General features: G+C 38.4%; 2 protein-coding genes across 2 annotated transcripts; both read right to left on the bottom strand.

The window, feature by feature from the left end:
• Positions 1-4,990: 4,990 nt before the first annotated feature.
• LOC107461175 (protein PHLOEM PROTEIN 2-LIKE A10) lies at positions 4,991-6,912 on the bottom strand. Its single transcript, XM_016079646.3, has one exon. It carries the CDS (start codon positions 6,335-6,337, stop codon positions 5,072-5,074), a length of 1,266 nt encoding a protein of 421 aa, XP_015935132.1. The 5' UTR covers positions 6,338-6,912; the 3' UTR covers positions 4,991-5,071.
• Positions 6,913-8,948: 2,036 nt separating this feature from the next.
• LOC107461176 (uncharacterized) lies at positions 8,949-12,098 on the bottom strand. Its single transcript, XM_016079647.3, has 3 exons — positions 11,498-12,098; positions 11,057-11,244; positions 8,949-10,128 (listed from the first exon to the last, which is right to left on the bottom strand). The coding sequence occupies exons 1-3, from the start codon at positions 12,027-12,029 to the stop codon at positions 9,613-9,615; spliced, it is 1,236 nt and encodes a 411-aa protein (XP_015935133.1). The 5' UTR covers positions 12,030-12,098; the 3' UTR covers positions 8,949-9,612.
• Between the last annotated feature and the right edge of the window lie 13,845 nt (positions 12,099-25,943).

The raw sequence follows: 25,943 nt of genomic DNA on the forward strand, positions 1-25,943 counted from the left end.
GTGTTATAGGAAGAATCTAAGACAGCGTTTGATTTGAATATGTCCAATTAACACATAAATATGATAGTATATTTTTGGCGTTTGTTTACTAACACAAAATGATAAAGGATACAGTTACACATAACCATCTACTATTTTGTCGATTTTTAGCAAATCGATGGTATTTCGATTCTAATGGTTTGGAAACGAAACCAACTTTTTTTTGCAGGTACCAGTTTTCTATAAGTATATCAAAGGTTCTCGAATTAGACGAGTATTAAAATGAAAAATAGGTTCAAAAAGTGAAAAAACGTAAAATTGTAAAAGACGTGTAAAACGAAAGATTCAAAAAGTAAAATTGACTGAAATCGAAAAGATTTGCATTGAAATTTAAAGAAAGCGATAAAGATGCTTTCAATTGGCTCAAAGGACTTTAGACATGGAAATTAAATGTACTAAAATGTAAATTGAATATGAAAATTAGACAATGCCTGAAACATAAATTTGCTTGAAAGATAAAGTTTTTGCAAGAATCATAAATGAAAGGTAAAGACAATAGAAGAAACCCTATAGAAATCGAACTCGAACGCAGACTCAGGAATTCGCTGGGATATGAGTGTGCTTGAGTGTATTTTTTCCCACGGACGTTACCAATAAATTCCTCGTTCAGAGAAAGCTTTAGACTTCCCTACTCGTGTAACTACTCAATTCTCCTTTCGAAAAACTGTTCAATCCTTCATTCGAGTACTTGCTCGATTTATCAAGGTGTTTAAATCGAGTCCGTGTCAAATAACTTCCAATTAATGCTTGCACATGCCTCTTTTCAGCCTCTACTTCCTTGCTGACCCTTCACCAGCATTTCGAATCTGCTCAATCTTTCGAAAATAATTATCTCGACTAACATCTACAAAAGATATGTATTTTATGTCTTTCTAAAATATTTAAACACAAATTTATAACTTGAAATACTACTTTTTGTACCATTTTATCTCTTAGTATTTTAATAATTTCAACTATACCCCTTCATCTTCCACCAACTCTCTTCTCTCTCACAACTAGCCTTTTCTGCTCTCTACCGTTGCTGCCTTCGGACTTCGATGGCGCCATCTTCCAACCTCTTCTCCAAGGAGAACGTTCCTTCTCCCTCACCCTCTCTCATATGCTTATGTTGTTCTTGTTCCCCTTCAAGATCTTCGCAACAATGGGAACAATCACTGGTCGGCGCCGAAAAATGACCACAAATCTATGATTCTGCCTTTCCTTTCCTCTTTGCGTCTTTGTTGTCTCCTCATTCCCTCAACCCGTAGTCTCGCTTGCGTATCATTGCTTGTTGTCTCAACTTATTGTCTCTGTGTTTAAATATTTTATTTTTATTTTCTATTAAAAAAAACTGAATCTGTTTACTTTTTTTCATTTGAAATCAACCTAAAAAATTTTGTTAATTGGTGTTGGGTTTGAATTGATAATAAATTTATACGTACCGATAAAACCATGAACAAATAACAAAATGCTACGGGGATTATATTATTCCTGTCAGTATTTAATTTTTTTTAAAATATATATCATATCAATACTTTTATCAAAATATCCTTATAATTTAGTAAAAACAAAAACTATATTTTTATTTAATTTATAAAAAGACCTAAATATTCTTTTTTATGTTAGACAAAAATTATTCATTTAAATTAATCAAAAGGAAGAAACATCCAGAAAAGACGATGAAAGTACACGGTTGAGTCGTCAACGTCATCACCGACTCGAACCAAAGACGTCTTCAGCAAGGCAACGGTCCCCTCCATAGTAGACTGCACACCAAGGATCCAACGAGGTAGCTCGGCATAGGACTCTTTCCAGTCCCTGTATATCTGTGCTACTGTCTTCTGTTTTGCCAACTACGTCTTCCTGTAAGTTGGTCTGAACCCATACGTTACTTCGGCAGCTTCTTGCAACACCTTTATCGATACCGCCGCATTGGCTCAAATCAGAAGAAAGATTTTTGCATAGATCACGTGATAATCAAGCTGTCGGTGGTCACTTGATATCGCTTGATTTTCGTGCTCGAAGGCTGATGCGAATCATCCACGTGCAACCTTTGCCGAACTCCTTACATCTCCCATGGTACTTAAGATGATCCGACTCCATCACTTTGTACTCAACACCACAGCAAATGTTGTAATCCTTTACACTAGGAACAGCTTCCTCCTTACTTTGGAAAGATTGGCCAACTTAAAATTCAACTACAGAATTTTTCTCGTGCAAACCTTGACCCCCAAAGGTTGGAACTGACTCCGGCGCTTAGCCGAAGGCTTCCTGGTTCAAGGTAGAAAAGTGTGCAGGTTGCTCATGTGTGCCAGCACTTGACGGTGGTTGACATGTTGCTGGGTTTGTCGGAATATCATCATCGCTGTCCCCTCCAATGTCAGCAGGCTCTTCATCCGAATTATCCTCTAGCATCACATTTTCAACCCGATCCGGTTCTCCTTCACGTCCAACATCTGGAGAGACGGGCTGAGGTGAATATCCCAACTGGACCAGCTGACCGATACTCCAACAAACACTCAGGTGCAACGACGGGCATGAAGATAGAGGCACCTCCCATTGTGGTCGACTGAGGGTTTGACGCTGTTGCTCCAGAACTATCGATGCCATGTTCCAACTTCGCAAACAACTCGTGTATCCTCACTTCCGGGAAACTCCGACGACAATGAAACAACACATGCATATCTTCATCTGATCGTAACACGAATGTTTCATATTGCACGCCGGTTGGCACAACCGCAATAGAAATCTTGTAGAACAGCTTGTTCACCCAATTGGTGCCACACGCGCCCAATTTCTGCAATATACTGGTCTTCAGATGCAACAGTGTATTAGATGACCTGATGAAAACACTCAATAGTTCTCTATCGGTAAACTTCACACTGTGCCTCTTACTCTTTTTTACTTTTCCAGAAGAGTGCACCAAAAAGCTTTCCTCAATCTCCATTCCTCAAGTTATGAATGAATGAAAATGACACTCTACACAAGTTGTTGGGTATATATAGGCATCTTCTAAGCAGTCATGCCGTTCATAATCCGCTACAGGGTCTCGTAGAATACACTTTGGGCCTATTTCTTCATAAACCGCTACAGGGTGTAGCGGTTTATGTGTTTCAGCTTCTGAACGTAATCCGCGACAGAGTCTAGCGGATTACGTGTAATTAGAATCCGCGTTAGATTGTCGCGGATTACATATAATAAAGTTTGTTGCATTTGCGTCTAATTTTTCATATTATTGTATTTGCGTAACACTTTCTCTTATTTATTTTATTTATGTAAATTGTCCAAATTTTTAAATTATTCCTCTTAAGTCTTAACTTATGCATCCCCAATTTCAAACCCCGACCACCACCTCAACCCTCAACCCTCAATCTTTTACTATCATCCAAATCTGTCTTCATCTAACTCTCATTCCCAACTACCTATGCCACTACCGTCACCACCATCTTCACTACTGTTGCCTCCTTCTCTTTACTACCGCCACCATCACACTCTCCTACATTATTTGGGCCACATCCAGGTGCAGAGGTGCTAGTTAATTATATTTCTCTATAGCTCACTGTTTATTGAATTGCCTTCTAGATAATTGTAAGCAGTTGTGAATAAATTAATGAAAATAGAGCTTCCTGTATTTTGTATTTTCCTCTTGTCCTATTGTAATTTGTATATAGCGTACGTTTCCACATCTCTTCCTCCAGGGAAATAAATATTGTTATTTTTCTGGCTGAGATACCTGCCCCAAGCTATTACTCTTCCACTCCATTAGGCAAGCACTCACCAACTGTTGGTGGAGGCTCATCGCAATGCCAACGTTCATAATCTGAGAAGAGAGGATCAGAGAGGATTTTGGAGTATGATGGTGGCGGTGACAGTAGCAATGCTGGCGACGGTGGCGGTGGTGATAGATGGGGATGAAAGTTGGATGATAAACAATTTGGGTAATGGTGGCAAAAGGTCGGACATTGTAGTGAAGAGATGAAAATTAGAAATGGGATAAGTTAGATGAGGAAGAATAGTTTAGAAGTTTTGAATAATCTTTTAATTGAGATAGTTTTGTTGACCAAAATCTATATATTTTATGGTTATAAAGTCAATTTTGTTTTTTTTTTTAAGTATATTTGTCAATATTCTGAATATTTGTGAATAAAAATAGTTGTTTTTTTATAAAATTGGATAAATGGATAACGTGATTCATGAGTAGATTTTTTTAAGGTGACCATCTTTGACTAGTAGTCGCTACCTAATTTTTTTCCCTCCCTGTTTTGGGGTCATGTCCTAACCTCTGAAATTCAATAAATACCGAGTAATAATTAACGCAAAACTAACAATATCTATAAATTCATGCAGGTCCAAAAATCAATTACGCTAACTAACCTTGCACTCCTAGGATAGGGACATTTTTCTCCCAACAACCATCATCAACACTCCTTTTCTTTTTCTTGATCCAGAAAGGGTTTAAAAAAAAGACCACTATTTTCACGAGATTATTACATAAGTATTGTTTCTAAATGCCAGTAGTCTCACCGCAGATGGCATACGCACACCTAATTTATTAGACTCCTATTCCCTATAGTTAATAAAAAAAGTATCAAATTGCTGCAGAAATGTTAGACAAGAAACATTCAAAAGGATTAAAAAGATCAATAGTATGTGTACCTGAAACCTTGTTGGCCCTGTACCGGAATCACTGGCATGGCATGAAGTGAAGACAACAGGCCAATTTATAAGTGCAGACTACAGATAATTAATAATATAGAGAGATAGAGATGAAGAGACGATACCCTCAAGGCCTCAACAGATAATCCAATTGTAATCTGTAACTAAGCACGGTTAAAAGGTATTACTACTTACCAGCTAGATGGCAGTTACACAGACATAACTGCTATCCAATCTCAGCTTTAGCTGTTAAGTTTCTTTTCCTTAGTTTTCTACTTGCTAAAATATGACCTCAGTTTTTAACATAGAGATAGAATTAGTGGAATTTGTTGGAATTATATTCAAAGATGAAACTGCATTACAATTACAACTAACTGGGCAGGGTTTAATCATCAGACTAAGCAGGCAATACAAGGGTACTGCCACCCAAAATATGCAAGTAAAAAGCAAGGAACAATGTAAACATAACTGATGACTTAGCTCCAACATATCTAACAACTTCAGACCCTTTGTGCACAGCTTCATCATGGACGTTCTTGAGACTTCTGTTCAATGCATCTGATATTCTCCATAAGAACAACGCCACAAATGATCTCAATGCTTCCATTGTCACCCTCCCCGTCACATCAAGAACAAATCTCCGGTTGGCCGGAACCGCCATCGTCGATTTGATCTGGCCAAGCAATCCTGCATCCTGAACACCACCACCAACCAAGCCTCCAACTTTGAAATGCTGAACAACTTCGCCAATTGGCTCAACGCACCCATTTCCAGTTACAATTGAACCACTAAGAACAAGAGAATTCACATTTGAACCTGAACTCGAGCTCGCACTCAAATTTGATTTTTGAGTTCTCGAATTCGTCAAGACTTGGTGAGATGTTCTAACCAAAGTCTCCACGGCACCATTGCACACAGAAACCAGAATGCCCTTAACTTGTTCCTGGTGTTTTGGATTGGTCATTCCAGCAAACATCTCATCGAAGTTATTAACATCCATTGTTTTGTCGAGAAAAACCGCAACGGCGGTGCTCACAAACACTTGTACAACGTCCCCTATAACCTTCCCACACCTCTCATCACTAATCACATTCAACCAAGCAGGCGAATCCGAAGACGCAACACCAGATTCAGCACTCTGAAGACCCAAAACCAAATTCCTCGCAAAGCTTCCAACTACCACGGAGGCAAAACCGGTTCCAGCCTTCGAGAAAAGCTTCTCCAACACCCTATCGGTGGCGCAATTAGGGTTTGTGATGAATTCGGGACTCTTACCGTTGCTCTGTTGGGTTTTAAGACCTAGCAAAAGTCCAATCGTTACGGCCTCGGAAACCTTATTGACGGAGGCGGAGCATTCCTTGGATGTGGCAATTTTGGATAACTGCTTCAAGCTGTTGGGGATCTCGTCGGAATCAGAATTCAGGAATCGGTTGAGGTCCTTGGACACGGTGGCAATGGTTTCTGAGGATTCCGCAACCAATTCGGAAAGGGAAACGAAGGCTTTCACGAGCTTCATAAGGCGCTCTCTCTTGCGAGCCACGGAGGGAGAGTGGTAAGCCTTGTATGCGCCATAGCCAGAAGCTCCGAAGAGAGCAACGAGGAGAAGCCACTTCTTGTTCCTTCGAGAGAAATCGAAACCCTTCTTGATAAGTTGACCTTCCATAGGTAAGATCAACAAACCCTAGAGTTTACCAATCAGGAACCCTAGGAGCGCGAAATTGAAAATCTAGGGTTTCAGAATTTGGTAATATGGTTGGATGGTAAATTGAAACGGGGAGGGGGAATGAATGCAGAGGATTGAATTTGAAGACGAAGAAAGACGAATTGGGGGGGAAATAAATGCAGTTGTTGGAGGGAAATATATTGAATACGTCTGTTGTTGTAATTGGGAAATTAAGAGAGAGGAAAAGAAGGTAGTTGTTCGTTCCTCTCTATTTTCCAAGGTACGAATTTTCCAAGATGGTGATGGTTTTAACGAACTTTGTGTGAAGTGGATTTTGGAGGCAGTGAATTAAGGAGAGTGAATGGCAATGTTGAAGAAAAAACCAGCGAGTTTCGGTCAAGACCAAAGGCCAGAGTACCCGCCAAATAAGGGCTTCTTTGCTTTGTTTTGCTAAGTGTCAAGTTATCAACTATGCAAGTCTGGTCAATCCCCGCACCAGAAGGATACAATCATACAAAGCAGAGCACAACACAATAACACAGATAACATGACTTTTTTTTGTTATAAATGTATTTGTTATGGTGGAGATTTACCTGGTTTTGACGTGAGATTGTTACTTGAAAATTTGTAAGATGGTTTAATATATTTAGTTAAATTATAATTTAACGATTCTTAATTAATAATTTTATAATTTTAAAATTTACTCTTTATTTTATAAATTATTTTATTATTCATTAACCCTCCGCGTGACGACAATGCTGTTGTCCTCGCCTCATTAAACTTGAACTGGTGCAGTCAAGACCACGTGGTGGAGGAGTTTGTGATGGAGCAACCGATGCTTCGTTACCTCTTTGCCTTCGCGGTTAAGATCTAGTATTAGGATTTATGTGAAGGAGGGTTCGATGGTGCTAGATTCAATGGCGAAAGAGTTTGAAAAGACAGAGGATATGATTGGGGAAGGAGAGAAGCTCTTTGAAAAATATAACTAGAAAATGTTTATCTTTTGGTGCTGTCGCTAAATTTTCCTTACGACAAAATAGAAAATCCAAAAATAATGTTCTTAACTCCAACTGGGATCAAAGAAGATGGCAATGGTGCTTAGGTTGTGGCTCATGAGTCATGAATTTGTTCACAGTTGAACTTTGATCATTAACAAGATCAACGAATATTTTTTGTTCAATGGGAGTTTTATTACATAAGCTAAGAGGAAGATTGTGGAGGCTATATAAGGAAAGAGAGAAAGGAGAGTTGAAGAGAAAGGGAGGATAATTTAAAAACTTTATTAAAAAATTAAAATCTTAATATTTTTATCACATAAAATCTATTTGTTATGAGTATAATATTAATTTCTTTATTTAATGAATACATTTCACGTACAAATAGTAATTTATTCTTAAAAAAATTTAACACATATAAAACGGAGTTGACATTTTGTGTGTTCTGACGGATAAAATTTTTTTCTATAAAAATGTTAAACTCACCTATAGAAAAATAACGAAGAAAATCACCCATCTCCCTGCCATATTAAAAAAACTCAGCCAATGAAGATATGCTTAGCTTTTTTTCCCTATTATTTTTATTTTAAGGTATTGGTATTATAACTCTAAAAATACCTTTCTAAAAACAATAATGGCACAAGGTAAAGCAGAAACTAGAGACACGTCAACTTTATTTCTTCTATGATATTTATATCACAAATTTATTCATCAAAAATTCTTTTTTCGTTACATATTAGGTTAAACGATTACTGAAAGAACACAAATGTATATTATTCTGCCATTTCTGAAATCAAATTTCTTAAGTTCTATTATTTTCCAATTTTCAACTATCCAAGAAAAAGGAAGTAATGTAATGAACTAACAAATAACAGAATGGAAAAAACGTCCATCGTCTATTACAGAGATAATTTCGAGCCAATTGAAGGAGGAGATTGAGACAAATCAGAAGTATTACTATTTCTGATTCAATAGAATGAGAGACCTCAAAAAGCTCTATTTACAATTGATGATTGATGATATATATAGCTAGCTAATTAACTTAGTGAACTAATAAGTAACTAACCACTGAACAAATCTCTAACTAACTATGTCAGATGGCAGTAGGTTACTCAACATCTTTAACTAACAGTGCCAACTGCCAACTTGCCACAGATATCTAGCAACCAACTGCAACTAATACTCAATAACAATAACCAAATAAAATAATTTGCAAATCCGTTTAAATGTAAAACAAACCTTCATGAATTAAAAATGTCGGCCATTACAGAGTATTTCTTTCAAGATTTAAAATGACAAGTGATAAATCTACTTTTATTATTAAGAGTGAATACCCCATTCGTCCTCTGATAAAAAACACCCAACCCGACTCCTGATATTTTTTTTTTAAGACTAATTAGCCCCTGTGTCAAAAAAAACAACATTGATTTTTTTTGCACAAGGACTAATCAGTCCCATAAAAGTAAATCTTAGGAGCCGGGTTGGTATTTATTTTTGTCAAGAATCTCATTGTCTTTTGAAACAATTGTCAGGAGCTATTTTAGATTTTTCTCTATTATTTTTTAAAATTCTAAATTGAAACCGTTGCGGCTAGAAGAAAACCATGAGGCGCCATGTCAGAAGACAAATATCATATCATTTGATCACTTAAGTAATCACATTATTGGTTTCCTTTCCAACACAGTTGACAGCAAGGCAATGACGGGGAGGCCAACACAAACAAAAAATAACAAGACTGAACACCCCAATCAGTCAATCACCACTAAAACCGCCATAAAATAATTAAAAAATATATAAAAGAAATCAACTTAACTATATTTAACAACAAACAAGACGAGTCATGTACACTTCTTGTGCCTATATGATGTATACCTTCTGAAACAGCTCTCCCTCGAATTGGTGCGTTTGTGCGTATATTCATCCCCATTCTCAGTTTGGACCTCTATAAAACAGAGATCAAACATCAACCCAGCACGCACTTGGTTCCAGTCTTTCCTTTTCATTTGAGTTGTATCCCGAACACAACATTTAGCCTTGCGGCAAACAAATGCATAGTAATAGATGTTACAAGTTTCGATTCAAAACCTCAAATAATATCAAGTAACATATCTTGACACTTCCAAACTTTGTTGACCATTCATCTATGTACAACAGATGCTCAAGAAAGACACAGGTAGTCAAGTTTTTCTGAACATCAGCCACCTGTCCTTCATGCTCTTACTTCTAAGTGAGGATCAAGTAGCCCTGAATGACCACAATCATGTTCTCTGGCTTGAAGCTTTATGCCACCTTTGAACCTGTATTACAAGTAATAGGTTTAATGCCATAATCGTCATCTTCCAGATCACTAAAAGATATGTCTTCTTCATTCACGATGGAAATAATTGGTTCTCCTAAATCAGAATCTTCCTCTGGCCAATCAATATCATCATCATCATTAACATAGTCCTGAGTAATAATTTGAGTGGAATGACCACATTTTAGATCCTTGTTCTCATTTTTAATCATTGTATTTTCCTGAATTACAGACTTGTCAATGAAATGTGTTTCAGAACTTTCAACTGCAATCGTGTGCTTCTCTATCTCTTTATCTGCTAGCATGGATAAAGATGTTGTTTCATATCCATATGTTTGATGAGAAAGGTCATCAGAATAGGCATCATCTACTAAGCTGCAGGCAAAATCATCATGCCGAACAGGGCCTTTTGAGTACATAGTTCTTATTCTGGAAAACTCAAATTCAGGCTTTGTTTGTTTGTGCAGCTCCTGCATCCACATTGCCCTGGCTTCCATCACCTGAAAATATCAAAAGCCACCTCAACTGACTATTACAGAGAACCAAAGCCTTGTTCCACTAGGTTGGTTCAGCTACATGGATCAAATGAAAGTTGAGCACATGAAAGGCATACATGGATGCATCACAATATTGGTAAAAGTTGAGCACACAAGAAACTGACATGTGCTTATTGAAATCCAAAGACATATAAAAGAAAGAAAAAGACGGACTGCTGAATAAGAACTTCAACTAAAAGCCCAAATAAATCTTCTAATTAACATCAAAATTTAACATTCACTTAAATAACCATTGACAAAATCAAAATCTTAAAGTAACTCAAATGAACTCATCTTATAAAAGTTACAGTCCAGCTTCCTCCTAGAAGCCAAAAAGACAAACAGCCTAAACTTACAGAATTTTGAAATTCTATAATGAATTAAAACAGAATCATAGAGAACAATATTGAAACTCTAGAATGAATTCCAGAGTACAAGCCTGAGTACTAAGTAACATGAACTAAAAAAATTCGACCTCAACACAACAGTAAGGTAACATTCACACCTCCATATCAGTCTTCCAGTTTTATTGTTTACACTGATTATGCAAAGATGAAGTTAAAAAACCACTTCCATCAAGTTTGAGCCAACTCTTATGAAAAAATAAAGGGCCAATTCTATGATGAAGAGGATTTTGTATAGAGAGAATGTAAGAGGAGTGTATAATCTACTTTAAAAAATTAATAAAAATAAAATAACACATTAACCTAGATAAGTATCTAACTATCTATCAAAGAGAATCTTCATCACTTCACCATTTTCCCTCTTAACCATAGTTATATAAGTAATTGTGGTAAGGGATTATAAAAATCATCGATATCTTTCAAGATAGGAGACTGCAATCTATGGTCCTCGGAAGAGAGACACCAAAGCAAAAGTCCCAGTTACTGACCTGCGGTGTAGACAAAATGGAAGCATCTTCTTTATTAAGCCTTGAATGCAAAAGCACAAAATAGACTTTCCAGAAGTAACTTTCACTCATATGGCAAGGACACAGTTCAATTCTGAGTGCATTCAATCTAGGAATAAGTCTCTCAATTGCAACCGCATGCTCTTGTTGTGCATCGGACATGTCAAAATCTACAGGTACAATGAGCCAAGAGATGCAATCAGAAATCCCCAAATTCACCATTATAAAACACTGAAGCTTGTATGATGACCAGCAGAATTGAATTTAATCAAAATGAATTGAATTGAAACACTTATCACCTAAGATTAAGATTCACAACAAAAATGACTATAAGCAAGAACAAAATTGAAAAACGAAATGATGAACCAGCGATCTAATGCATTTCTTCCTTTTTTTTTAATTTAATTTGAAAAAGGAGGTTACCTTGAGGATCGTCTTCCTCGTCAATAGGAAAATCGAGCCAGGTCTCGGGATGCATAGCGATATTGAAGGCGAAGGACAAAACCTCGTCGGTGATCCCAACGGCGCGTTCAGGAGCGTATTCCTCCAATTCAGGTTGGTGGTTCCCTCCGAAATCGGATCCGATGGGTTCAGGATCAGGTTGGTCGACGTCGGAATAATCGGGCCGAGAATGATCGGGAATCGAGTCTTGGTAGAGGTCGTGAGAAGGGGGAGATGAAGGGTTGGAATTGGAAGGTGGAGGAGGAGCGAGGAAACTAGCCATTCCCCAGAATTGACGAGTTAGGGTTTGTTTGATTTCATCAAGATCCTCTTTGACTCCACGGCCTTGGCCTTGATCCTCTTCGTCTTCGTCGTCTTCTGGTTCCGATCCATGCGCATTATCATGATGTTCATGTGGTTGGCTTGTGGGAGAAACAGCTGGAGGGTCCGCTACGACGTCGTTGTCATCGATTCGGAGGGAGTTTGTTAGGGACCGAGCTAGCCACGATGACATGCTGCTGCTTCTTATTGTAATTTGAATTTTAATTTTGTGATTGTGATTGTGAGTTTGCTTTTGGTTTGATGCGTAAAACAGAATTGAGTGAAAAGGTTTGGGGGAGAGAGGGGAATATTATGGTGGTTTTATTCACTAATGTCTAAGATGGTCGTCTCTACTTTTAGACGCATCTGCCATCGCTGATTGGCTGTAAATGTTTATTTATTCTCTCACTTGTCACCACTTACCTCGCTAAACGGGAGAATCAAACTCACAAACATTAAATCCATGCACAGTAACTGGTCTTCCCGTTTTGTCGCTTTTGCTCTTGGACCCCAATAAGGACAAAATAATTATGCTCCAACCACACGTGAATTTTTCCATTGGGCAATCAGACTGAAATTAATTGGACTTGGGCTTTTTGAGTTATACACTATTGGTAGTAATTCTGTTCAATTTTTTTTGTGACTAGTAATTCGGGTTCTGGTTATTAGGCCGGGTCAGTTCTCTGAAGTCCAAAAAATAAAAATACTGTAAAGCTTTAGACAAAAAATAAATAAATAAACTGAGCGAACTTGGTAAATCCTCCGTCAGATGGGGGAAAAACCCACATTTTTACTTAGAAATTTATTCATTCCTGAATTATATAGATGGATTCATATTTGTGCAAAATTCATACCTATAATCAGTTCTACATGTATAAACTAAATTATTCTTTTACTATGTGTTACCAGATCAAATATGGTTGTTGATGTCGAAAAAATAAATAAAAAATAAGAATAACTTGGACGCGGTCGAGAGGTGGTTGTCATGTGCATCAATGCATCTAAGGGTATTTTGGTAATGAATTATGTTAGGTAATCAATAATTTTTTTGAATAACATGAATAATGGGCCTTAAAATTAGCCCAATTCAAGTAAATTGTATTACATTTCAAATTACTTGCCTAAATTTTAATATTAGAATAATCATCCGCACACCTAGTGAATTTCAATATATTTATTGTTCACATTATTTAATATTTTTATTGTCTACTTATACTTTTTCCTTAGTTGAAAGGCATGATTAGGCGCAAACAGTTACATTTTGATGTGATGATGTGTTGTCAAACAATTAGCTTTGTTGGTCTTTAAATTAAGGTTTCACAAAGAGAAAAAAAATAGAAATTTATTTCAAAAATACACTCACACAAATCTCACATTTCGAACGACTTTTTAAAACTTAATCTTGAGCCATTTTCTGTAAATTTTTTTGTATGTCTAGACATTTTTTAATTTCTATAAAGTATTCTTTATATGAAGTTTATTCAAGTAAAATTAGTCTGTTTTTTTATTTTATTTCTATAAAATTCTTTTTCAATTATTGACAAAATAGAAATTTTGATGCTCATAATTACATTAAACGCGTATTTACAAGAGTAGTAAATTTGGCCGCCAAATACTATTCGAACCTTTGCAAATGTTCAAAGTTCATTTTTGCGTTAATTATTAAATAATCTGCATCACTCTATGTTATAACCATAAGGCTGCAAGCAGATTGATAATTATAGAAAGGTGAAAATTCAGGTGAAGTCAACTTCATGTGAAGTTGATATCTGAGAGCCATTAGATAATTTAACTGATTTAACTAAATTTTTATCTAACGGCTCTCATGTATCAACTTCACGTGAAGTCGACTGCACCTGAGTTTTGTTAGACTCAATGAATACAAAATATGAAAATGTACATGAACGAGATGAAAGGTGAATGAAAAATAGGAATTAAGCAAAATTCAGCAACCACTAGTAGTTACAATGACGCTACCCCCAACTTGGAGTCCTGGGAGAATGACTTATCTACACACTTTGGTAATTCTGTATCCCTCTCTCTCCTTATCCATTACTTTTTATTCCTCTGAGATCCTAACTAACTGCCTATATGGATTGACTATCATGCTCTCCCTCTATTAGTTCATATGGTAATCCTTCATCCATGATGGGGCTCTTCTTTCTCTCTTACTTGTTGGGCCTTTCTCAGTTGCTAGCCCATCTGCTGCTTCAACATTCTTTTCTGGTTCCTCAACTGGGCTGCTGTTGTTTTGAGTTTGCTGGCTGTGTTCCTTGTTAGGCGTATCAACTACACCCTCCCTGACAACCTTGCCGGAAACAACTTCAGTAACTCATCCCAATCCACCCATGCGGTCTCATCTCTTGGCAAGCCTTCCCAGTCCACCAAGACTTGCATCACTTGCCTCCCATCCCTCTCGACTGAGCGCTGTCCCACAATTGCCATCGGCACTGGCTGAAACGATGTAAGAGCCACGGCGAGGATGGGTGTGTCGGCTATTTGCGCGTCGTGGAACTCTTTCAGCATGGATACATGGAAGACAGGGTGGATTGTACTCCCCTCTGGCAGCTCCAAGCGATACGCAGTCTTTCCTACTTTACTCCTCACACGGTAGGGCCCGAAATACCTTCGGCCAAGTTTAGGGTGTTCCCGGTGAGACAACGACAATTGCCGGTAAGGTTTGAGCTTAAGCAACACCAATCTCCCACCTGAAATTTCTTATCTTTCCGATGCTGATCTGCTTGCTTCTTCATACGCTTTCTAGCTTAGTGTAGGTAATACGCGAGTTCATCATTCAAAATCTCCCGAGTGTGTAAAAACAGGTCAACCTCTATGACTGGAGAGGACCCCGATGTATATCCTAGTGGTAGATTCATTGGAAACCCATGTAAAGCTTCGTGTGGTGTCATTTGGATTGCTGAATGGTAGGAACTGTTATAACAAAACTCTGCCCATGGTAGGAAGGTTGCCCATTGTTGTGGTTGAGAATGGGAAAAAGCACGCAGATATTGTTCAAGGGAGCGATTAGTGACTTCCGTTTGGCCGTCGATTTGAGGGTGATACGCCGTACTATAGTGGAGGTGAGTGCCACTGAATTCGAAAAGGTTACGCCAAAAACGACTGAGGAATAGGGGATCTCTATCGGATATAATGGAGGAAGGGAACCCATGAAACTTCACTAATGACCCAATGAAAATTCTTGCCATCGTACTGGCAGTGAACCCAGCTCGCAATGGTTCAAAGTGTGCCGTTTTGCTAAAGCGATCCACAACCACCAAGATTGCAGAGTATCCAGCAGACTTCGGCAGTTGAACAATGAAGTCCATTGAGAGTTCCATCCACGGCCCACTTGGCACAGGTAAAGGTTGCAATAACCCTTGTTGCTTAGAAGTCATATATTTGGTTGATTGGTAAATATCACATTCCTGAATAAACTTATGAATATTTTTACGCAGGCCCAGCCAAAAGAAAAGCTCCCCAATAGCCTTATACGTCTTGAGCTCGCCATGATGCCCAGCCATTGGGGTGTTATGAAACTCTCGAGGCAGTTGTGTGCGGATACCTTCGAAATTTGGGACCCAAATTTTGCCATGATAAACTAACAATCCATCTTGAAAGAGGAAATCAGAGGGTAATTCTCCTTGCTTATATTGTTCAACTAGCAATTTTGTCTCTAGATCTTCTCTAGTGGCACGCAGCAATGTAGGCATTAAAGCCGATTGAACTGATGAGAAGGCTTGGAAGCAAACTGGGGTTGCAGTTTCCTCCCCTTGCCAAGACAAAGCATCAGCAGCTTTGTTCAGGGAGCCAGACCGATACACCACCTCAAAATCATATCCCAGCAGTTTAGTGATATAATATTGTTGGTCAGGGGTCAACACCACTTGATTCATAAGCTCACGAAGGCCTTGGTGATCAGTTTTAATGACGAAATGGCGACCAAGAAGGTAATGCCTCCACTTGGCAACATCTTGTGTGATAGCATAAAGTTCTCTAACATACACCGATGCCATCGACAACCTCCCGCTGAGTTTCTTGCTGAAATAAGCAATGGGGTGTCCTTTTTGGGATAAAACAGCTCCAATTCCATGACTCGAAACATCTGTCTCCATTATAAAGGGTTGAGAAAAATCAGGGAGGGCAAGTACTAGGGTGTGAGTAAGAGCAGCCTTAAGCATCTCAAAGGCTAAGCCAGCTAGATGATTCCAGTGAAAGCTGTTTTGCTTGAGCAGGTCCGTCAATGGGGCAGCAAGATGCGCATACTGAGCTACAAAGCGTCGATAGTACCCAGTGAGACCGAGAAAACCCTGTAGTTGTTTCAAGCTGGTTGGTTTTGGGCATTCAACTATGGCGGCTATCTTAGAAGCATCTACTTGCACCCCGGCACCGCTGACCACATGACCAAGATATTCTACTTGGGTTTGACAGAAGACACATTTCGAAAGTTTGGCAACAAATTGGTTCTGTTGTAGCACTGACAGGGTGGTGTGCAAGTGGCAAAGGTGTTCTTCCTTGGACCGGCTATAAACGAGAATGTCGTCGAAGAAAACCGCTACAAATTTCCGAATATAAGCACGAAACAGTTTGTTCATAGTAGCCTGAAATGTGGAGGGAGCATTGGTTAACCCAAAGGGCATAACGATGAACTCATAATGTCCCAAGTGCGTCCAAAAGGCTGTTTTCGGAATGTCACTTTCACGCATTCTAATTTGATGGTAGCCAGAACGGAGGTCAATCTTGGAAACGTACTCGGCACCACCTAATTCATCAAGGATCTCATCAATATTTGGGATCGAAAACTTATCCTTAATGGTAATCGCATTCAATGCGCGGTAGTCCATGCAAAAACGCCAGCTCTCATCCTTCTTGCGTACGAGTAATACTGGGCTGGAGAAAGCACTGTGACTTTCTCTAATGACCCCTGCTTGTAGCATTTCCTCCACCAATTTCTCTATCTCTTCCTTCTGATAGTGTGGGTAACGATAGGGGCGTACATTTACCGGGTCTGCTCCTTGTTGGAGGTGGATTCGGTGCTCAATTTCTCTGGGTGGAGGTAATTCGGTGGGTTCTTTGAACACCTCGTGGTACTTTTTCAATACTTGCTGCACTTGTTGTTCTGGTGTGGCTACAAGTTCATTTGGTTCCAGCACTCTTAAATAAAGGAAGGAAGCGATGACATCGGCAGTGACCATCTTATTAAGAATTCTACCTCCGATTGCCCCTGGCTGGAACAACCGCTCCCCTTGCAGCTTTACAGTCTGTCCCCCTACCACGAATTCCATTGTTAAATTCAAGTAATTAATTGTTACATCACCTAATTGCATTAACCATTGTGCACCCAAAACAATATCAGCTACCTTGATATCAAGAATGAAGGTTTCTAACCGGAATCCAAATCCTTGCATATGCAGCGGCACCTGATTGCATTTGGAAACACAGCCAATACACTCGCCATTACCAACATACACATTCAACTGTGGTACTTGAGTGATTGGTAAGCCCACTTTCCTTGCTGTCGCTGACTTCATGAAATTATGGGTGCTTCCCCCATCCACTAATACCATTACTGGGTTCCCTTCACAGGTTCCAGCAATTCTGATAGTTTCTGGGTGGTACACCCCTACCATGGCATTGAAGCTGATCTCCACCACGCCTTCCTCTGGACTGGGTGTTCTCAAGCTGGCCGAGTCTCCTTCTGGATTAGTCATTTCGGTCTGCCACCCCTGAAGTAACTCATCCATTTCTTCACCTCCCACAAGTAGTAGAAAGGATGATTTGCACTTATGTCCCACCGAATACTTTTCATCACAATAATAGCAAAGTCCCTTCTCGCGTCGCTGTTTAATCTCGACAGCTGTGAGTCGACGATGTGGAGTATTGCTCCCGCTTTGTGAGCCGGGGGGTCCCTTTTCAAGTACCGGGGACTTCAATGATGCGGATGATGAGGGTGGTCGTAGCAACGGTGGCCGAACAGGGCTGAGAGTGGTAGGAGTACCTCCGGCAGTACGGTGGCTGTGTGGTCGCAGATTGAGAGAATTTGCACTATGCTTCTGCTCATGAAGTTTGGCAAGGGCGACCGCTTCCACATATGTCTTAGGCTTCGCAAGCATGAGCTCGCACTTGAGTGCATCGTTCAACCCAATCGTAAAGAGTGACACTAGCCAATCCTCCGTCAGTCCCGTGACTTGGTTGGACAGATCTTCGAATTGGGACTGGTACTCTGCGACCGTGGAATGTTGTTGAAGATCTTTCAACGCTGCCTTTGGGTCATGAAAAATATTGCGGCCGAATCTAGTGCATAGCGCCTCCAAGAATCCCTCCCAAGTATACGTGATGTCATTATTTACGCACCAACGATACCAAGTATATGCTGGGCCGGTGAGGTGGAAGGACAAGAGCCGCACTCTCCACGCCTCTGGTACCGCATAAAGCTCGAAATACTCCCTGACTCTGAAGGTCCATTCCTCCACTCCCTCGCCGTTAAAAAACTAGTAGCTCGGCCCGAACTCCCTTCGGCCATTGTGACAGATGGAGATTCCCCGTAGAACCTGCGAAATCGAAACTCTCTCCATGTTCCAGTATCGCTTGCTTGAGCTTCAAACTTTCCTTGAGCATCTTCTCAATGCTCTTAACCGACGTTTCCACAGATCCAAGTCAGCTTTGGGTTTCCACGACCTGAGCGATGGTTTCGATCTGCCCTCTCTGAAGCGCTACGATCTCGGACCGATGTTGTTGGTAAGCATCCTCCAAGCAGGACAGTGGAGTTCCTGATTCCATTTCCGAATCTCTCAATGAGAACACCAAATTGTTAAACTCAAATACTCAATGAATACAAAATATGAAAATGCACATGAACGAGATGAAAGGTGAATGAAAAATAGGAATTAAGCAAAATTCAGCAATCACTAGTAGTTGCAATGACGCTACCCCCAACTTGGAGTCCTGGGAGAATGACTCCTTTACACACTTTGGTAATTCTGTATCCCTCTCTCTTCTTATCCATTACTTTTTATTCCTCTGAGATCCTAACTAACTGCTTATATGGATTGACTATCATGCTCTCTCTCTATTAGTTCATATGGTAATCCTTCATTCATGATGGGACTCTTCTTTCTCTCTTACTTGTTGGGTCTTTCTCAGTTACTAGCCCATCTGCTGCTTCAACATTTTTTTTTGGTTCCTCAATTAGACTCCTGTTGTTTTGAATTTGTTGGCTGTGTTCCTTGTTAGACGTATAAGTTTCCACCTTATGGAAAGGGGTGAGGAATATAGCTAAAGATTCAGCATTAGCGCCATAATATCTAGGGAAGTTCTATGGTGTGGATGGGTAAAAAAATCCACACCTGTGGATATTATGTGGCAAGCCTTATATGTTAACACGTTTTGCTTGGCATAGTGAGAAGTTTAGTTGATGGGATAGTTGGACAGGGAGGTGCAGTGGGTTTGCAGTGGTACTGCACAGTGCAACAAAGTTAATAAGTTTAATTAGATGTTAATTTTTTTGGCATGTTGAGACTATTGGGCAAGTTTAATTTTTTTTTGTCTATGTGGCCAGGAGTGGGTTTGGGCTTGGATCATATTTTTGTATTTGCAAGTGTGCAGAACAAAATTTTTTGTTGATAAAAGTTAGAGAAATATAACATTAAAAAGGAAGTGGGCTATAATTATTTTTGGGCTTGTGTGTCTGGGTTAACCGATATTTTAATTTACAAGGGTTGTGGCTAAGCTTATTTAACTGCCAAAAATCGTTAGGGTGTTCTCATAATATGTGACATATGTTACTAATAAGATAGTAAATAAGTTTTTAAGACAAGAAATAATTTTTTTATTATTTTGTAAAAGTTCTATTTTATTGGCATAGTTTCAGTGAAGTATAAAAATAGAGAATTCCTTGTAAATAATACGTATCTCATATTAATAACGTAAATGAAAGCATTATGAGTACGCAATTTAGTATAATATTTATGAAAGGCGATAAAAAAACTAAATACGAATATTTAACACTTTCTGCCGTTTACTTTTTTATTCATCCGAATAAAGTTATGAGTTTGTAAATTTTTTTTCTTGTTGTTGTTATTTTGATTAATATTTTTGGCTGTTAAAAATGAATGACTATATTATTGTGAACAGGAGTGAGTGGACACTTACATGAGATGTGGGTGCAAATGTATCTTACAGGATGATATATAAAATGGGTTTAAAATGAGTTAGGGTCAGATTTGAGGAAAGACATTAGTGGTGTCAGTGTTGCTTCCTCCACTCCCGTTGCAATATACATTTTTCGGTGTATGCGTTAAGCGTGATGAGCATTGAGGCTGGTCGTTTTCCATTCTATGTAGTGCGCAGGGGTCGAGTCCCTGGTATTTATAGGACATGGAAGGAGTGTGAGGACCAGGTGAATGGCTACCGAAACGCTGAACATCGTGGCTTTAGGGACTTGGATGAGGCTTATGCTTGGTTGCGAAGCGCGACAGCAACTTCCATCCGTCAGCCAGCAAATGCTGTTCAACCAGTGAGCAAAAGATCGTGTAAATTGTTGGAAGGAGCTTTTTGCTCACTCCCATCATCTCAGCAAGGATGCTCGGGAGTAGTGGCAGCGACCAGCGAGCACTGTGTTGGTGGAGTAAAGTCTGGTGGAGACGGAGGTGAGATATTAGAATAATTTTTTTTAAGTCTTTTCCAACAGTTTCATGTATGAATCGTTTAATGTCAAAGGGGTTTTCTTGTTATTGATATGCGTAAATGTTAGACCATACAGAGTTGGGTCGCGTAGTGGTGGCGCCTGTGAAAGAGAGTGCGTTCATGCATGTCGAAGACATGGAGCTGATGTTGATGCAAGCGTGCTCTTTCTTCGGGATTGGTCCCCCGATTTTTGTTCCTCAGGATATGAAGTCAAGGGATGGTGATGTCTTGTTTGGATTTACGGTTGTTCTTCCACAGAATGACAGAGGTCTAGATCTTGTTGCCCATGGTCCCTTGTGCTACGAGGAGCGTTTTGCTCGGCAGGAAGTGTCATTCGCAATGGTTGAGAAGATTCTTTCTGCCACGGGATATACTGTTAGCGATTACAACTATCGCATTCTTGGCCGTGTGACAGAGCAGTTGAATGATGCTAAGAAGGAGGAAGTTGATAGGTTGAATGAACGAATTCGTGTACTGGAAGTTGAAAACGAAGATCTTAGAGGACAAGTTGAAATGTTTGGAGAAATGTTGGAGGAATAGGTTGCATGTAATTGTGTTAGTGTATCTGGTTCTAGTTTTAATCTCTTCTTTTGTTTTGAGTAGATGGAAGACTTGCATTCTTCCGGTTGTAACTGAGTATTGTTCAGGTGTTTTGGTTGGGCTGTACTATTGAAAAAGGGTTAATGTGGATTATGCTGTGATACAAGTCACATGTGGATGTGAGGTTGGTTTAGTGACGTGTTAAGTGATTTTCATTAGAGAAAGTAAATGGGTAAAGTTTTCCTAATAAATAAGATAACTTTGTTGAAGTAACTTTATGGTGTTAGTAATAAGTAAAGGATTAAAGAACCTGAAGTAGAAGAAAAAAAAAGTTATGAGCAAACTTCCGAATAATCGAGTAAAGAACCAAGGCTATCATGATGAATTATAGTTACCAACGAATTTTGAGATTTACGGTAATGAAAATGAAAAGAATATAGAAAAGTAAAATACAATTAGAACTAAGTCGGAAATTTGTTATTTAAAATAATGAATTGGGTTATTTATTTAGTCATATTTTTAAGTAGCAAATGATTTGGTTAAACAGATGCTTACATTGGTTGTTGATGATTTATTAATAACAAAAAAAATTTTTAATTATGACATTATCTTCTTAAGTGTATTTAATTCGTTTTTTTGAACTTCTTTCATTATATTTTTTATATAGTTGTTCTGACAGTATCTATATTGGGTATGTTATGAATTTTTAATTTCATAATGAAAAATAATATTGATTTATTCGGGTAAAAATAACATACAAAAAGTAGATAAATTTTTAAGTTTTCTGTAGACAATAAAAAATGATATGTACTTGTTAAAATAATTTAATAGGAGACCACTTTAAAAAATGAAAAGTATTTTTTCTTTAAACATGTTTACATGTGTCATGTTATTATCTGATATTTTTATGAAACTGATTAATAATTTATTTTTTAATAAATCAGAACAAAATCGGGTTAATATAGCAGTAATAATAAACCAAACTGTTTGCAATATAATTATTAAACCCGATATGATCCAAATGAGTTACAAAATCTAAATCCAATATATTTAAAATTTATGATAAAATTTAGTACTCTTATTATGTACTCTCAACAAAGTAGTTATCATGATCATGGATTAGGTGCTATTTTTGGACGAGTTATATTTTTTGTATTATTGGTGTGGACAATAAACTCTTAATATGATTGAATTTTGTCCGTAAATTACGTATTTTGGGGAAATTAAGACATTATTTGTATTGATGGGATTTAACGGAAAATAAAATAGGATGAGAAAAAATTAATGAAAATGGTTTTTGTTAATTGCATGAAAAGAGAACATATAGGAAAAAGATAAAGAATAGTTTCGGGCGCACTAAATTTTTTTATGTCCACAAATAAGAAGAAAATAATGATAAATTATATCAATATGAATAAAGTTAGACATTTACCCCTTATCATTAATAAATTATAGGTTGCATATAATGCAAAAAAGGGTATTAATATAAATTTATAATATTATGGTTTTCTTTGTTTTCATTTTTATTTCCTTCAAAACCCGAAAAAAAAATATCTGATTATTTTCTTTTCATTAATTTTTCCTAAATACATACCACATACAAAAAATTGTACTTTTCGTTGTATTTGCTTTACTTTACTCTCATTTATTTTCCTCTTAGTTTCTTGTCTTGTATTTTGTTTCGGAAAGCCAAAGAAAGCCTGAATAAAAATAATGAAGGCTAACCAAGTTTTTTTAGGTGAAACGAGATTGTTATCGGTTAATCTAACCAATTTAATTTTGTTATAACGTTGGTTTCAGGTGGTTAGGAAGAACTCATTTTTCTAATTGGGTTGAATCTTCTAGACATTGTCTTGTAAAGAAATGATATGATGCTTGGATTGATTGATGGGGGCGCATCAGAGAGGAATGACGGGTGTCTTATGATGTGACAATACGAGCAAAAAAAAAGGGTTTCTCTCACACTTAATCTTTCTTGGAAGGTGAGTATAGTGAGGGTTGATAAATCTATTAAAATATTTTATAACCAAATTAATGGTAGGGCATGTACAAATGACGAATGAGACACTACACAAAGTGTCCATCAAGGTAAGCGAGACTCTGTATTGGGCCTACCTGACCTCACCAGTCCAAAAAGCACCAGGCCCAAGCCCATGAAGTATGCTTGTATCATTGTCTTCATACGGGAATGCATGCACACTTTGAGAGCTTTATACTACTCATACAACTGATTATTCTTCCCGACATAGCAAAGACGCTTAATGCTAACCCACAACGATGGAGAAAAATCTTGTGTCACCCTTTCGCAAGGAAACAGAAGTGTTGAAGTTTTCTGAAGATACCCCAGCATCCCAGTCTGAACTTGACAGGTACAGATTGTTAGTTTGAACGAGGATAAATACACTAAGTTGTGTATAATGCTGCCTCCATATGGCGGATTGTTTTTTGCAGGGAAGGAAGAACTGATGCCAGTGAGAATGGGACAACGCAGGACCAACAAGTCTTGCGTCTCCTTGGTGGCATTAGAGAGGTATGAAATCTTATTTGGTCAAGTGTATTTGTTGAGATGTAGATGTCACGAGGGTTTACTATGTTCGGTTTTGTTGGGTTATTCATGTGCTGATTTCCTACTTATCCACTATACTTGCAGCATTTGGATAAAGATAAGGAAACAACGAAGGCCCTTCTGCAGTCTCATGGAGACCAAATCAAGAAGCTGACAGAAGTGGTTGAAGGTCACAGCCACATACTCGGAGCTTTGATCAAGAATGTGTCAACCAAAGAGGATCCTGTGCCAGGCAAAAAGGATGAAGGAAATAACGATCCAGCAAAAGAGAGACGGGGCCGACCTAGAAAGACCAGCGATGGCACCAAAAAGACAGGGACAGGGGTGGTAGCAAGGAGGACGCCAGGGTTGAAATCGGCAAAGTCAAAGACTACAAATAGGTCCTTGAAGGTCAGATTGGGTTGAAATGATTTTTATGTGTGACAAGCTGCATTTTTTTGTTAGGGTCTTTTGTCTCCATGGAGTCTGATGTGTTAATACCATGTGTTTTTCATTTATGGTCATTTTGCTTAGCGCAAGCTACATTTTGAGGAACAAGAGTCTAGCACCGATGTCATGTTGGAGGTACAGCAGCAGGGTCATGGAACTCCATTCACCTATTACACTCATTCTAATGCCTATATGGATGGTGCTGAGACACCTAAGGTTTGACCATTATCCTCCTATTGATGAATATATATGAAGAATGTAATATTGTTTGCCTATTTGAGTTTCGTCTAACTAAGTATGATTTGATAAACAGTGTATAAAATACTATTCCCACCGCTTGAGGGAATGGAGTTTGTTGGAATGGAACTTGCTGTTGCCGCCTATGTTTTTGGGAAGGATTTGCCGAAGAGGTTTACCAATCTATGTTTCATGATTTCCATTATGTTGTTTGCGTAGGTTGACTTATATATTGGCTATGCCGTTGTAATACTTTTCGTGTTACTTAACAGCGAGGTCCTCGTCCCAACCGAGCACTGTCTCGGTGACCGGCGTGCCCTGCACACCCTATGTCCTGGTGAACGGGTCATGGATGACGTACGAACTAATCACAATGCTTATGCGGTTTGAATTTTTCCTTACATACTCTAGAAACCCATTGGCTGATCCTTGTCGTAATAAATATTTATTTGTCGTTCCATTTCATAGGTGATAAGTCTGGTTGCTGTCATGTGCACTGAAGGCGCTACGTCGGATTCCGTTCTCAAGAGGTGGTGGCTTCCCACCTCTTTCCAGGTAACGATCGTCCATCATTTCTCCTTGTAAATGTTACGAAATTGCAATTTGTAACTTAAAGAATTACAGTAAATCGCGGTTAATCCAACCAATTATTGTCCAAGCACGCTGGAGTACATCAAGCGCAAGTTCATGGGGAAAGCAGACCAACTCTTTAAGGTAAATTTCTCCATTTTTCATCATATGGTAAATGTCTCTATAGGTGCCAAACAAACTGTTACGTTAAACATCCTCAGGTCTACATTCCGCTGCACACGGAGGATCATTGGTATCTGATGATTATTGATTTCTTCAACTGGAAGTTAGTGTATCTTGACTCGCTGAAAGATTCCAACCTTACAAAGTCACGTAAGGATCAGATGTTGTATGTGGTAAGCGTGACTGAAGAAATTTTTTAATAACACAAATTACTTCTATGTGAAACAACGGAAAGATGCACTTTTTTTAACGTCAAATAATGCATGTTGGCTTCCGGATGAAACAGGCATTTTTCTTGGAAAACTTGTTGTGTGATGACTATTTCTACGAAGGAACGCCTAATGAAATGCACAAGCCATCCACTTATGAAATATTGGAGCCTGAGATCGGACAACAAGCATATGGCTCGTAAGTAATTGGTTTATTTTTGGTCTTCTATTGTTTCCCCCTAGGTGGCAAATAGCAGGTTCTCCACCCAAAATGGAGTACGTAGTTTCCAAGCATTTAAGCACCTATTATGATATACGTTGGTGCCTCAGGTTCTCTATATGACTTGGTAAATTTCTATGAATGGTTTAATTAGCTTTAAGACAATTTATTGTGTGGTTACTTAAATTGATCAAAGGTCAAAGACATAGCCAGAACGATATAAAGCATCTTATTATGAATATTAATTAAATAAATTAAAATACCCAGTCTCTATTTGTTTTCTTGAAAGGTTATAATACCACCATTCATTTTTTCATACTGGTCTGATTTATGGTGGCCCATTTTGCCTAATGATGTTAACTTCAGGAACGACTGCGGAGTGTGGGTCGCTCAATGGATGATCCAATCCCATCTGTGGAGTAACTACGACCTACCGGTAACTCAAGATATCAGTTGATGTGCCGTGAATAG

This window comes from Arachis duranensis, chromosome 8 (assembly GCF_000817695.3).
Source record: "Arachis duranensis cultivar V14167 chromosome 8, aradu.V14167.gnm2.J7QH, whole genome shotgun sequence".
NCBI lineage: Eukaryota > Viridiplantae > Streptophyta > Magnoliopsida > Fabales > Fabaceae > Arachis > Arachis duranensis.

What these genes read in the sequence shown, in the direction of transcription:
- LOC107461175 (XM_016079646.3), bottom strand. Translation starts at nt 6,337, where the DNA reads ATGGAAGGTCAACTTATCAAGAAGGGTTTCGATTTCTCTCGAAGGAAC.
- LOC107461176 (XM_016079647.3), bottom strand. Translation starts at nt 12,029, where the DNA reads ATGTCATCGTGGCTAGCTCGGTCCCTAACAAACTCCCTCCGAATCGAT. An exon ending in CGAGGAAGACGATCCTCAAG is followed by an intron (nt 11,245 to 11,497) that starts GTAACCTCCTTT and finishes TTGTACCTGTAG; the next exon opens with ATTTTGACATGTCCGATGCA. An exon ending in CCATTTTGTCTACACCGCAG is followed by an intron (nt 10,129 to 11,056) that starts GTCAGTAACTGG and finishes TGATATTTTCAG; the next exon opens with GTGATGGAAGCCAGGGCAAT.